The sequence below is a fragment of the Lycorma delicatula genome, chromosome 2 (assembly GCF_047948215.1).
Source record: "Lycorma delicatula isolate Av1 chromosome 2, ASM4794821v1, whole genome shotgun sequence".
NCBI lineage: Eukaryota > Metazoa > Arthropoda > Insecta > Hemiptera > Fulgoridae > Lycorma > Lycorma delicatula.
In genome coordinates this window covers 65,379,955-65,394,519 of record NC_134456.1, presented here as the reverse complement: position 1 = coordinate 65,394,519, position 14,565 = coordinate 65,379,955, and the positions used below count along the sequence as shown (strand labels likewise).

At 31.2% G+C, this 14,565-nt stretch overlaps 1 protein-coding gene across 30 annotated transcripts in view; it reads left to right on the top strand.

Annotated features, from left to right (window-relative positions):
* LOC142318879 (serine/threonine-protein kinase MARK2-like) overlaps positions 1-14,565 on the top strand; it is a 385,326-nt gene that overhangs the window by 230,949 nt on the left and 139,812 nt on the right. The window contains exon 1 of one of the 30 annotated variants that reach the window (XM_075355495.1): positions 7,686-7,889. The exons of the other annotated variants lie outside the window; for them this stretch is intronic. Coding sequence (XP_075211610.1) covers positions 7,779-7,889 — 111 coding nt within the window. The 5' untranslated portion in view covers positions 7,686-7,778. Of the gene's footprint in view, positions 1-7,685; positions 7,890-14,565 lie in introns of those variants that run through there. 30 annotated transcript variants of the gene reach the window in all.

Genomic DNA, 14,565 nt, shown 5'->3' with positions numbered 1-14,565 from the left:
TGGAAGGATGAAGGAAAATCTCGATCTGATCCTCGTTACAAAATGATGTGTAAAATCTGAATTTATAAATAAAATAATTAATTACGTTTCGTTCAATAATACCGGTACAAATAAACTGATAAAACGTAAGACGTGCGTATAACAATCTCAAAGACAAGTTATAAGACGTTAATTTAAAATTTATTATCAGTTTTCGTTTACTTAAATAAACCTTGATCCAATTAATTTGGGACTTAAATGTTGGCTAAATTTCGTTGTCCTTGTGTTTATTAAGGAAGTTATTTTTTTAACTTTATACGGCTGTCATTTTGTCGGTTTTAATATAAAATCAACAAAACTGTTATTATGTTGAATTTTTTTCTCCGAAATAAAGACAAAAATAGTACATATTCGTATTTATTAGTTTACCTTGATATCTTCTTGTCCAAGTAAAAGGAAAAAGAATGATTTTTGATAGCTTTCGTTCACCGTCTTGCCTCTCCTCTCGGTCAAACAATTGGATGAAAAATCTTTTTTTTTCAGCTCCAGAAGGCGACCTCGAATCCATGTAATTTATTATATAAAATTTCACAGTTCTCACATTACTAGCTATTGAAAAATCTATGAATTCCTCCTGTCAAACCTTAAATAAATAAGTGTATATTGTAAGCGTAGCTCACTCTAAAGGACATATTTATCTCTGTTGTCAATTCATCTCGCAATATTCTTACTTCTGTGCTGTATCGATTAGTCTCATTAAACTGGTTAATTTAGATGGCCTAACGAATAGAAATTTAATTCTTATCCAGCGTCAGTTTTTTTTTGCGGATCTGAATTTGACATTCTAAAAACATTAATTTATTAGCATATTTCTGTTTATGTGGTACAGCGATATATCCTTTAGAACCAATAATAAATTTGTTTCATATCCCTAAGTTGTTAATTTTGGTGTGTATAATTATTTTATACTTAACAAATATTCATTTATTTAATCGAAAAAGTTTTAAACCGCAGAACCGAACCGAATGTAATAAATGTAGAGTTCTCAGTATTTACGTTACAACATTTTAATTTTTCCTAGGTCTCGAATTTACAAATTTACCAATAGGAACACCCTTTTTAACAATTTTTAAATTATTTTCTTACTTTTAAGACCCTCCTTAGGAATAATCATGCGTTAAGTGTAGCTTGGAACTTTCTAGTGATCTAAGAAATTATAGAATAAGTAAGCGACTCGACGAAAGCTTTCTCATTTTTACTTATACATATATATTCGTGTAACTCTTCTGATCATTATCTTGTTAGGGCTTATTCTCTTAATAAATTTTCTCATCGAAAAGCAAAAATAAAGAAAATTATAAACTTCAGTGATTACGTCATGTTTATACATTAAGGCGCCCTATTTATATTTACTTGGTTTAATAGTAATCTAAAGAAACTTTTCGCTTAGTAGCTTTCAATAAAAAAAAAAAAAAAACAGAGTGTAGCGGTCCTTTTTGTAAAGCCATTTAATTCATTATTTTTGTGTATATAATGTTTGTAACAAGAATTGTCATTGGCTGATGTGAAGTAATGTTTGCGTTAGGGATACTCTAATAGAACGAGGAAAATATTTGTGATAAAGAAATTTGTACGATGAAACTTATTAAGTGAAAACTGGTTAACGCTGTCTTTGATGGAAATGAATGTAGTAGTGAGCAGTGGTGTTCAATAATGTGTCGCCTATGATTGTATAACGAAATTGCCTTCCAATAATTTACATATCGGTTAGCATCTATTATTTTTATTTTATAGTATCATCGATACTGTATTCTACATTTTAATAATCGTTAAACGTGAACTAGAAGTGAAGTAAAACGTAATCGTTCGTGAAATCTTGCATAATCAGGAACGATAATCACTTGTTTTTCATTAAATTTTTTTCTATTAGCTGTGAATCGCTGAAGGTTGTATGTTGATTGCCTAAACAAATTGTTGCAGAAACCTACCGTATATTTATTTTGTTCTATGCATAGAGCCACTTGGTCCTTTGTTTAATTTCTTCTGTCTTTTTATGTTAATACAAGACTTTTAATATGTAAAGAGTTGTTTAAATGAGAAAATTATGGTAATTTATCATTAGTATCAGAATCGTATGAGGTTTCATGAAAATACGTATATTTTTTCTCTTTTATGAACACGTTTGTATTTTGTGCCGAATCGATGAGTGTTCTATTAGAAATTATCAGTGAATTTTTTTTTCTTTGCGATTATTACACGCGAGTGGAAGGCGGGATAGGGTTAATGCCCTGCGATAGGGAGAAAGCTTTCGTATTATCATTTTATACGTAGCTTTATCTCGTCAATTATTTCACAATGATTAGGTTGTTAGAATAAAATAAATGTAATTTTAAAATTCTTCTTTTTTGCGATTTACGTTCTTACTTTTAGTCGGTTAATATATTTTCCATTGAACCTTGCGTACATTCTAACTAGTGTTTCTCGACCTTTTTTTCCTAACTTTCTACGATTCTACTATTAATTTCGACACAACCAGTAAATAAAAAATATTTTTAATTCATTATCAATTCTATTAATTATATTTGAATATGTATCTTATGTTCGTAGAAAAATAAACGTTATCAGATTTTTAAAGTGCACATAGCATTTGGATGTAAGGTTGATTTCTGCATGATCTTTTTCACTCCTTTTTTTATGAATTATTACAGCTCTGCCATCTGTTAATCGCTTTTTGAAAGGCCAATTAAAGTTCTTTTTTTTATCATGTTATATTAACCCTAAGCTTTAAAAAGGACTGAATCTCATTGCCTTTTGCGAAAATCGCATCGAGCTGTAATTATAGAATTAAGATATGTATAAGTAATGCTTTCGATCGATAAATTAATCGGTCAAAATATGCTGACGTGTACCGGTTTGTAAAGATTTATTTACGTTAATATTTCTACTAAAAAATATTAATATACTTCCAGTTGAAATGTAAAAATTGTTATTAGGCAAAATTTATTAAGAAGAATTATGTTGGAACTCATTTCGATCGTTTTTGTGAATAGGTAGTTTTCCAGTAAGCTACATTCTGAAAGGTACAGATCTAACTACACTGTTTATCCGGTCGTCTAAATTTGTATACAATTACTGATAATCTTTATGGAATTAGTTAATCGGTTTAATTATCCGATTATTTAAAAAAAAAAAAAAAAATAGAACGTCTTGTATGTAATACTATTATTTTCCTCTCTAATTTTAATCGTCAGTCGTCGTGATGTTAAAGCGTTGATGATACAGGCTTTATTTTCCCACATTGATAAGTACCGTATTGATAACCAAGGGATCTCGTACGTTTTAAAACCTACAGGCCGAACGACCCTTTAAAAATTTCACTCGCAACTCCTATGCCGAGTTACATCAGAGATATGGAATCATCTTTTTGAAACCAGACATTCAAAGTTTACACCGGTTGAGACCGCAAAAAAATTTGATTTATCTCTACAATAGCTGTTTAGTAACAGTGGCCCCCGCCGTCTTCTCGAAAAATACGGCCACGACTGTTAGCGCTGTCAGTTAGGGTAACACACTAAAAATGCTTGGAATCTAATGATTGTTGAAAATTACCTTCTAACATCAACACAATGATTTTTTTAAATTTATTCTTACATTTGTCGACGAAAATCCTGTAATTTCTCTTCCCCGTCATTTACTATTAATCTGTCTAAAATGAGTGATTCTGTCGATTTCTCTCTAGTATTTCACCGACTTCAGGTATTCATCATTGCAGATTTTTACAGGAAAAAATTACGAGGTGGGGTATTAAGATAGTTTGAATAATCCCAGAGGAAAAATTCGTGATGTTTTTATAATTTAATTTCGACCTTTTTTCTGTTTGTATTTTCCTCTAAATTAAAAAGTTACAGTCGTAAAATTAGTTACGTTATAAGCACTTGAATCGACTACTATTAATTAAATTTATGTGGTGTAGTATAAAAGAAGTGTCGTTTGATTTACCTGCTGCCCGATAACAGTGTTATGTGCTGTAATCATTTGTTCAAGTTTAGCAATATTTGCACTGCGACTTATCGTTTGTTAATCGACTTGCTGTTAATCTGTTTTGAAATTATTCATTTTGAAATTACATCGGGCGATTGTTCGCAAATTACGCACGTTATATATATAACTTAATTTATCAAATACGTTCAATTTAATAATTATTATCACGCGGAGTTACATGTGTTTATCGGTAAATATGGAGTAGTTAGCGTTTGCAAGATAAAAATGTTTAAATGCTATCACACTTGGCATGTGGAGTTTGTTCCTTCATATTTTTATTGTAATATATTTATCTTAACTGTTGTTTGCCGCTTAGCTAAATTTATAATGGTGATTCCTAAGAGTAAAAAAAAATGCAGATCTTAATTTGATTGGTGAAATGCTTGTATATATCTTATTAAATTTTTTGTGTGGGGTATGATTTTCGAATAATAGTTTGTAATTATTCTCAAAGAAAACGGAATTAGTGTTACAGGTTTTTCCAATTGGAGCAGAAACCATCCGCTCCAAAAAAAAGTTATTTCATATTTTCTGTTCTCTCCAGGGAAGGCCTGTGAATCATTTCGTTGCTGTAACTTTGAAATCATTTTTTAAGCGAAGTATCGTAAATTAAGTCTGCCTATCTTTATAAAAAGTACAGAATATAGTTTATTTTGTAATTTTTCAATTGCCCGAAGTCATTACTTCCGTACTATTATCTATTTTTAATATTATTTATTCAGTTGCGTGCTCCCAATTAAATAATATTCTCAAACAAATACGATAATATCGGTAAAATTTACGTTCAAAATTTTGTGAGCCTAGATGACATCGTAACTTCGACGCTATCGATGACCACTGTTTCTTCCTCTATTTTCTTAGTCGTCTAGCGGCATTGTATTTTTCCTTGCGTCGGTTTTTATCATTTATTACTTCTCTTCCTTGTAGAATTTACCGTCTCCCAAAAATTTACGAGTTAGGTTGCTGCCTAGTTCAATTATATGTCGGTGCCGTCTCACCTTTTTCCCGGAGACACGATTCTAGATACTACCTTGAATTTTTTTTTAGATAATTAAATGAATCTATACACAGCCTACAATTGAGGGGTAGAATTGAAGTGAAATTTGTTTATTAATGCTGAATAAAGGACAAGGCTGAGCTTCAAAGTTTCTTCCGTAAGATGAACAACAAAAGAAACAGTATGTTGTGTGCTTTTTCCATCTCCCTAAGTCAAAAACGTTTTTCGAATCACACCGGTGTATATGTTAGTTGAATTACCGCGCGCGCGCATGCGTACACACACAATGTTATTTGTTTGTTAAGTGTGAATAAACATTTCGGGTTATTTTTTTTCGGTTAAATTATTAATGGTTATATTGTCAAGAAGTTGACGGAATTGTATTCTACGCTATATTAAATCTAACGTCGCCTCTTAAGTTAACCGGAACGATTGCTTGTTCATTGCTAAAGATATGGTCATTAAACCGAACATCATGTATACAGATAATAATTCAACCATTTAAAAATATTTGCCGATCTAAGATATTTAATTACGTGAGTTACGTGTAGAAAAATCGTTTGAGTATTGCGTAGTGTTCCACGGGTTTTAGCAAAATTAACTGTAAGTGTGGTCGAAAGTAGGAACCGGCTGATTTTAAAAGTAGGTTTGGATCATATGAGTCAGCTTGTTGAAGAACCTGTTGGAGCCTCTAAACGTAAACCGGATCTTTGAATATTAATGAACTCATTCTTAATATTGTAGTCTTTTTAACTTAGATTAAAGTTTTTAACTTAATATTTCTTAAAGTTTTTATATTAAATTAAATATTTTATGATCGTTAAATTTTATATCTAAGTTTATTTATGTTCGTGATAACGAATGCGGCTGTTCTTAACGTTAGATCAATGTATTGCAATATCGTTCTTAATATTATTTTCAATTACTCAGGCCATATATTCAATAGCGGTAGTATAACTTTTTTTAGAACTTCAAATGTGAGATTAAAGTAACCTAGTAAGAACATGTTAAGTAAGGTTGAATACATTATTTATAAAAGTAAATTTTCGGTTTTTACGTTATTGTTCATGTATATTGGGGTATTTGTTCATCATTTTTTTATTGGATTATTAAGTTTGCCACAATCGATCGGTGTTACAACAAACGGGATACGGTTTCGAATTTCATAATATCAGCAGGAAGAGTGGAGGGTAGAAAAATAGAACTTAAAATCGCATGCCATTTAATCCGAAGATAGGGACGGCCACTACGTGTACACGAAATATACGATATTCTGTTCGCCGTGATCTGCACGTCCTATCTAAGGTGTGGTAAGTGTTTCATTGAGGTACCGTTGTAATTCGTTGTGAAAATGAGAAAAGAACACTGATTTTATTTACCGGTAGATGAAATTATTCCTGTGATGGTATACGATCGAAAGAAATTGACCTTAAAACTCCACAAAACACGGTCACCTCTCCGACGCGTTTGGTACCCGCATGGGGATTTCCGGCCCTCTCCGTACTAGCACGTCTTGATGGTTTAAGTCCCACACTCGTAAAAGTTGCTTCTTTGCTTAAGAAGACGGATTCCGCCTAACCCGAAACGAACGTAGATTGATTCGATCTCAAACTGTTCGCTATTATTTAATATAGAAAGGAAGTCTCGGCTCTTTTACGTCAATATTGAGATGCGCTCCCTGAAGCTTTGTACGATTTAACCTTCTGTAGAAAGAATTCGCCAACGTGTTGGTTCCGATGCCGTTTCGTAAAACCACACCCGAAGCTATTTTCGGGGACTACCCGTAACATTTTGTCTTAACGCGATGCGCAGTCCTTTCACTCGGCCGTGTACGTCCTGGTCAGAAATCTATCGTTTAACTTCACGTTAATGTTGTGCATAGGGGAATCCTTATGGAATACTGCTAGAAATCGGCGCCGCATTGTCAGCGCACATATTCTAACACTTAACGCCTCAGGTCGACAGCAAGGCTGTCTTGGCTACTGCTGCTGCCTAGCGGCAAAATAGCGGTGATGTGTGCGCGCGATTTTCTTAAACAGTAATTTGGCAAGTTTATCTTCATTTCAGTGCGATATAAATTAGTATTTATTTCGTAATTTGTGATAGATCGGTAACTGTTTAAATGTTTTACTGGCGAATAACCGGGTTTAAATAAACGTTTGATTTTTACTTATATCACATTAATGGTTTACTGTTAAATTTTTTCGTAGGATTGTTGTCATTCATTTACTTTGCAAATTTAAATTATATCTTGCTATTTAAATTTTAAACGTGTTTACTTCCACATTTTCCTTTGTTTTCCGGATGTATGGAGTTTTAGGGCTTTGTTTTATACATTCATTTTTGCAGTACTAAGATTAATCATCGGCTTCATCGTATCCAAGGAACGAGCAGTCGTATAGTTCATCGATACGTTTATGCCATTTAAAAATTATGATTTTGTTTATTATTTAAAAAAAAAAACTTAAGTTTTTTTTTATCGGTTAGGCTTTTATTTTATTTATTTATTTATTTTTTCTATAGTGACAGTTCGAAACATTCTCGATTGAACTGAACTAATTCTTCACTTTTTGTATTTTAAGTATTCTTTTTTTTATTTAGGTAAGTTTTTTCTTACCTTGTTATTTAATCGGGTTTTTGTACTGTTTTTAGTAACGATAGTGATGGTGATAAAATATTTTTGTAATAATTGAACACATAACATACATAAATAATTCGAAAATAATAGACATAATTAGTGTAAAATGTATTATAACTCGCGATGAGTGTTAAAGTGCCCTACACTACATGGTTACAGCATCAGAACAACAGCCCCCCTGTTTATAGGGCTCCTCTTGTGCCCCCGCCTGTTGTACCTTCTTGGATGACAGTGGTGAGTTTTTTTTTTGTATCGTTTATTTATAATTAGAATTTGACTTACAAGTAATTTTATGGGTTTGCTGGTAATAAGTGGCAGTGAAAATTACATTGCAGTGATATATATGACGTAGACTGAAATACTGCGAAGTAAAATTTGTAGAATGCGATGGGCATAAGAAACAGGAATTATTAAGTATTTAAAATTAACTTTTATGGCGGTAATAAAGCACAAGTTCTTGTTATTTTGTTATTATACAGGTGTCCCACGAAGAAACAGAAACTTTCAGGACATCTTCAACTGGTGAAAATAACGAAAAAAGTTCATATAAATACCGAATTTTTTATTTTCGGTTATCTTAAAAACTACTGGAGTTACAGTTCTGGGATCCGTTTTATCCTAATTCCCAGCTCAAATTACATAAGAAACTATGAATGTTTCTCCTTAATTTCGGTCCCAAAAATTACAGTAGGGATTCTTTTTATTAGAAGAGCTGAAATCCGGGCGATATCTTTCTCTTGCCGTAACTCGAAAACAAAGCGTTTCTAGAGATACGTTTATATGCACCCGTTTCATTATTTTCACGAGTAGAATATGTCCTGAAGGTTTCCTTGTGGGACAACCTATATAATACAAATAGGTTTGACTAATAGGTTATAGTATAAAAAAAAACTAAGTGTGTTTTGATTAACACCCCTTCATTATATAAAAATAACCTTCCTTATATAAAAATAACATCGTATTTATTAATAAATGTAAATAAAATCTACTCCCCTTGATAAACTAAGGGTAAATTAAACGAGAATTGTTGCGTGCGAAATAAAATTACAAATTTTCACTGTGAGAATGGACTTGGTAATCGAATACTACGTAGGTTATAGCCATTTATTTATATTAAACATATTTCTACTTATTTACCCGTTTGTTCGATTTACTCGCAGCGGTTTCTGTCTGTTCGGTTATAAAAAACATTTGTTCATGTTTGCCAATGTACCTCGGATCGACCTCGGTATTTTGACGAGGTCGATACCACGTGAGGTTTCTTTATTTGTTAATTTTGTTGGAACATGTAAGTAAAACACCCTCCGTAAATTAGTCTAAATTTTTTCATTATTTGATTTCAAATGCGACTCTAAATCGTTTTTCTGTATGTATGATATTCAATTTTATCGATAATATTTTTTTTATTTCAGTTTTACAACGTTGGACATATTTTTAACTATGAAGATAAGCAGGTGAAAATACGTGAATAAAATGCTAGATTCTTGCAGAAATTAAATCAAATACTGTAAGTCTGGACCACACATGTTTGTATGGCACTTCATTAAATGGCTGAAAAGCCATTTAATGAAGTTCAAATCCTAACTTGTAGGTTAGCCAGACTTTCATTAGCCTCCGGTATTTACCGATCAGATAATACTTCAGAGGATGAATGAGGATGACATTTATGAGTGCAAATGAAGTGTAATCTTGTACAGTCTCAGTTCGACCATTCCTCAGATGTGTGGTTAATTGAAACCCAACCCACCAGAGAACATGGTATCCACGATCTAGTATTCAAATTCGTGTAAAAATAACTGACTTTACTTGAACGCTGGAACTCTCGACTTCCAATTCACTGATTTGGAAAGACGCGTTCACCACTATACCGACCCGGTGGGTTTCATTAGCCTAATCTAGAAGTTAAGAATTCCAACTTCTTCATTAACTGATTGAAACGTGGTGCCACACAGACGTGTGGGGCTGCCGATCGTACTTGTTATAACAAATATATGCACTTTTCTAAATCAACTAAATAACCATTCGGTTTAATTTGAATAAATAAAGTGTATCTTTTATTGTATATATTGTATCGAGAGCCGTTTCTAAGGTAGCAAGAATATTATTCTGGGACCGCGAAACCCTTACTACATTTATTATGGGGAAGCTTTTTTTTAACTTTAAGATATTTATTTAACATAAAATTTTATTATTAAAATATTTAAGTAATAATATATTGTTTAGAATTGTTCTAGCATTATAGTACTCATATATAATGTAGGTGAATTTTTTTATTGAATAGATTTTTTGCTGGTATCGATCGCAGCAAAAAATATCTTTATACAATCTATAGTTTCATGGAAGTTATATTGTAATTATAAGTATCGTAGTCATAAGGAACCGAATTTGTTCCTGTAAATACTGAAATATATAGATTTAAAGGGTTTTCTTGAGCACTGATTTTGTTCTAGCAATTTTTAGTGTTATTAACACAAATATTTTTTTAGTATTATTAAAACATACTTTTACATCTAATAGTGACCACGATTACGCTAATCGGTGAGAAATTAAAATTTTATTGTTTAAATACGTCCTCAGAATGATACTTGTCCTGTTATTCAAAGATTCTGCTTTTCCCTACACCCATTTTACTAGTAACAGTTTTGCCCTCGGTTAAACAAAGCAAGGTCGGAAATTGTTCAATCGAACTAACTTCTTAATTTTACGAAAAGGTATTGTAATTATATCGATTTTTCGTTTACGAAATTACCTTTTTATTAAGTTTTTCCGGTTAATTATTTTCCGTACTTTGCAAATTTTTACCTGTTTATTTACGTCTTACTTAAATGATCAAGTACACTGATTTTGATGAAAATGATAGAACTTAACCGGTTGAAAGCTGCTTTCAGTTGCGTTTAATTTTCAATGCATAAAGTTAACCGCTAAACGTTAAAATAAATAAATATATGTGTGATATTAATATTATTATCGATGTTGATTTTTTTTCTTCTGTGATCTTGTAGAGCTGTAACCGGTCGTATATTAGTAGTTGGTATGCTAGGGTCAATTGTTTTAGACCTGTTGTGTTAACAGTTCTGTGATAGACTCCCTCCAGTTAAATCGATCGCTCGGCTAAAAATAACAGCAAAGACAAGTAACTTGTCCTGTCGAACATTTGGCCTACTCGATTAAGAGCCGACATTTATTTATCTGTCCTCAATTGTGCTGTTTAGTCGCGGAACGCTGGAGTGTCGCATTATTTATTGTGCGGTGCTGTGTCCTATTGGATATTTGACACGGGAGAGTTGTGTTTTTCCGTTCGCTGTGCCACCGACGTGCAGCGTGAAGATGAATAGCGATTCCGGCCAGTACTATAGGGTCGTCGCTGTCGTGGTACTCAAAATTTGTTAAAAATTTAGCTGTTAAAGAAAATTTGCTTTATCGTTTCTTTTTTTTTTATACTGTTAATTATTTCATACACCACCGTTGTTTTGCTCGTGGAATAGTTTATCGGTTCCTTGTAATCACGCTACAGGTTTTACCATCTGGTGACACTGAAATACACTCACATGCCTACTTATCTATCACATACAAACACAACCCGAGGTTTACAATTAGAGTGGGGCTAAGTATACCGTTTTTCATTCCTTTATTGGTTTATATTATTTTTCTTTTTTTTCTTAACTTTTTGGTAGGTGATGGTGATGTGATGATAATTCTTTTATTGTTCGGCCCCGTCAAAAAATAAATAACTACAAACATTATTGTGTGCTAAGAAGGTTTCACTCATTCATCTGAATAGAAATTATTGTATTTTTGTGTTATGTAAAAAAAATATGTATATGTATTTCCTTTGTGTTTTGTGTGTACAGGGTACGTATTTCAGTAAATTTTCTTAAATATTTATTTTTATTGACGTTAAGTTATAATTATTATTTGGTCTTCCAGAATGTTTGATTTAGTTAATTTAATCCAGGTTCACTTCAGATTTCTTGCATGTTCAAAACATAGATAATTTTTTTTTGTTGTAATTTATTGTATTATTCCCTGTTTTATTTTAACAGTTAATATGTACTCGCTTTTCATTTTTTTGATTTTAGTTTATTTTTTAAAAATGTTATCTCCTAACATAAGCTTTTAATTCTGTTATATTTCAGTTTCAATTATTACATTGGCTTCATCAGAACTTTAATTTTTGTTTTTTTTTTTTTAAAGTATAGATTGTATTTGTCAGCCCATGTAAGCATAATTTTTTATGTCACAAAAATAATAATGTGTTGTTTAACTGTTAATTTCTTTTTTTCTGGCAATATTTGTTTTGCATATATTTCATTTTTTTTCTAGAGGCTATTCTTTAAGTTTGTTGTCTTGTATATTTACTGGTTGTAGATTGCATACAATGTATCTTTCTTTAATACTTTGCTATGATTGTGAGTTTTGTAGTATAATAATTGCTTATCAGGGTTTTTCTTTTTTCCCCTGGTTTAATTTGATATAATGGATCTTAGTATAGGTTACAACTACGCAATAATCAGTTGATCTGTTTTTTAAATTAGGTACAAGATAAACATATTAAAGCTTAATATTTTCATTATTATCTTTTATATTTACAACTGTGTAATTTTGTTTACAGACTATTTACAAATATTTTCAGCTGTAAAAGATCGGTATCGTACATAGCCCTATTCAGATATCGCTCATACCGGTTAACTATCAGGTGCATGCAAGTAAATAAATTTTATATCGATTAACATATTGAAAATAAAACTGTACGTTGTTGTAGTTTTTTTATTTTTCATTGATGAATCATTTAACAAAAAGGGAAATTGCATTAATGCCGTTCATTATTTTCTGTCTCTCATAATGATAACATTACTCTTTTTGCTATAGATAATTTAGAATAGAATATATATATATATCATAGTGTTTTTATTTTAAAAAAACTAAATTTAGTTTACACAGAATTGTTGAACGTAATTTATAGTGCATATATAATAACTAGCGTACCCCGTCGCGACTTCGCCCACAATATAGCTTCACTCGCAATGCTTTTTTGTTATTTGTTTATAAATAAAAAATATTTAATCAAAAATATTATATTTAGATGTTCATTAAATCCTGATAAAACGGTAAATAATTTTTTTTATGAAAAATACTGAAGGAATATACGATACACATTGAATCGTTGCCCAAAACTTAAATAAAGGAAACAAAAAAAGGAAGATAAGAAAATTGAACAATATTTGTTAGACCAATCCATTTTATGAATGAATTAAAATAGTTCAATATAAAAATTCAGGAAAGATAAACAAAACATTTATTACAATCCCAATTCTAGTATCCCCATCGCAGCTTCGCCCGTGCTCTATGGTTACTTGCGCTTCCCGTCACGATCAGAGGGTCGTGGCTCGCTTCGCTCTCCCTTCCCGTTTCCCTTTCCTTCTCCCTTTTCCCTTCCTCTTCCCCCATTTCACTTTTCTTTTCCCTTTCCATTTCCTTTTCCCGTTTTTCTCTTTTTACTTATTTCCCTTCTCCCCGGTTTTCAATGAATTTCGGTATAGGTTCATTTTGCCACTAAGCAGAAATCATGGTAAAATTCTTGGTTATTCCTAATTTGAAAACAAAGCTTCCGGACACATGTTTATTATGAACTTTTTTCATTTTTTTAAACAGAGAAATACAGCTGTAAGATTTAACCGCATTCTTCTGGAGCACTCACACACTCATTCTGTTGCCCTTCGCGTGTTCACGATGTTTTAATATTACTTATTTGACAGATATAATGAATTACTTCATTTCCACGCTTTACCTACGCTTTTAATCTCAACCGATTTTTTTGCATTTAACATTTTCAATTATTTTCTTTACATATCTCAGTTTTTAATTTAATTATTTATTTATTTTAGATTTAATTTCCTTCCTCTTCTCCATTTCCATTTCCTTTTCCCCGTTTCCCTTTTTACCTTTTTCCCATTTATCTTTTTCGATTTTTGCCGTTTCCGATTTTTCCCTTTCTCCCTTCTTCTTCGCGCGTAAATCGGTCCAGTAGTTTTTTATTCTATAGCAGACACACATATCGGAAACATTGCAATGGAACCGTAAAATATTTAGTATAGCGTATGTTGCTCTTACGTCCAACAGATGGCACTGTTAACACGAAATTTCGTTTTTTGTCGATTTGAATCCCTAAAATCAAAATTTCACAAAATCCTTTGTTAGTGCACGCCTACTTAAAGATACAAAGATACCCTGAAAATTTCAAGTCTCTCGTACGTTGATTTTGAGTCAGTGAATCAGTCAGGACATTCTCTTTAATATAAGAGAAGATATATTAGATAAATAAATAGAATTCTCTCTTAAATATATTTATATGAAAAAGATTTTCATAACCTAATTCACTTAAAACTTAATTGCATAACTTAATTTAATTCACATTTAATTATATGCGATTTTTCTTTTTTCCATGTGCATTGAATTAAAAAAGAGTATATATTTTTATAAACAAATAAATGCAGTATTCTGGGTAATGAATTTTTCTTTGACTGTTAGTGTAGAATTCTTTAATAAAATGATATAGTTTTTGATTTGATTATGCCAATTTTAAATGTCTAATTAATTTAATTTATTTGCCGTTTGTTTTTCTGGTAATAAATAGATTTTGTACTGTCTTGCTGTAAATTAATTAAAAGAATCGGTAAACCTGCTGATCAATGTAGTTATTTCAAATTTTGATATTAAATGTTTTTGAATAAATGTAAAAATGTATAGGTAGTGTGGATAACTTTGGAATCTTAAGGATTATTTCTAAATATATACATATATATTTAACTTTTTTCCAAAAAGTAGATAATTTAAAATCTCAAAGTTAAGGTTTACTTGCAGAATAAAAAATGCAAAAGGTTACAAATTATCTCCACAAAAAATACTAGTT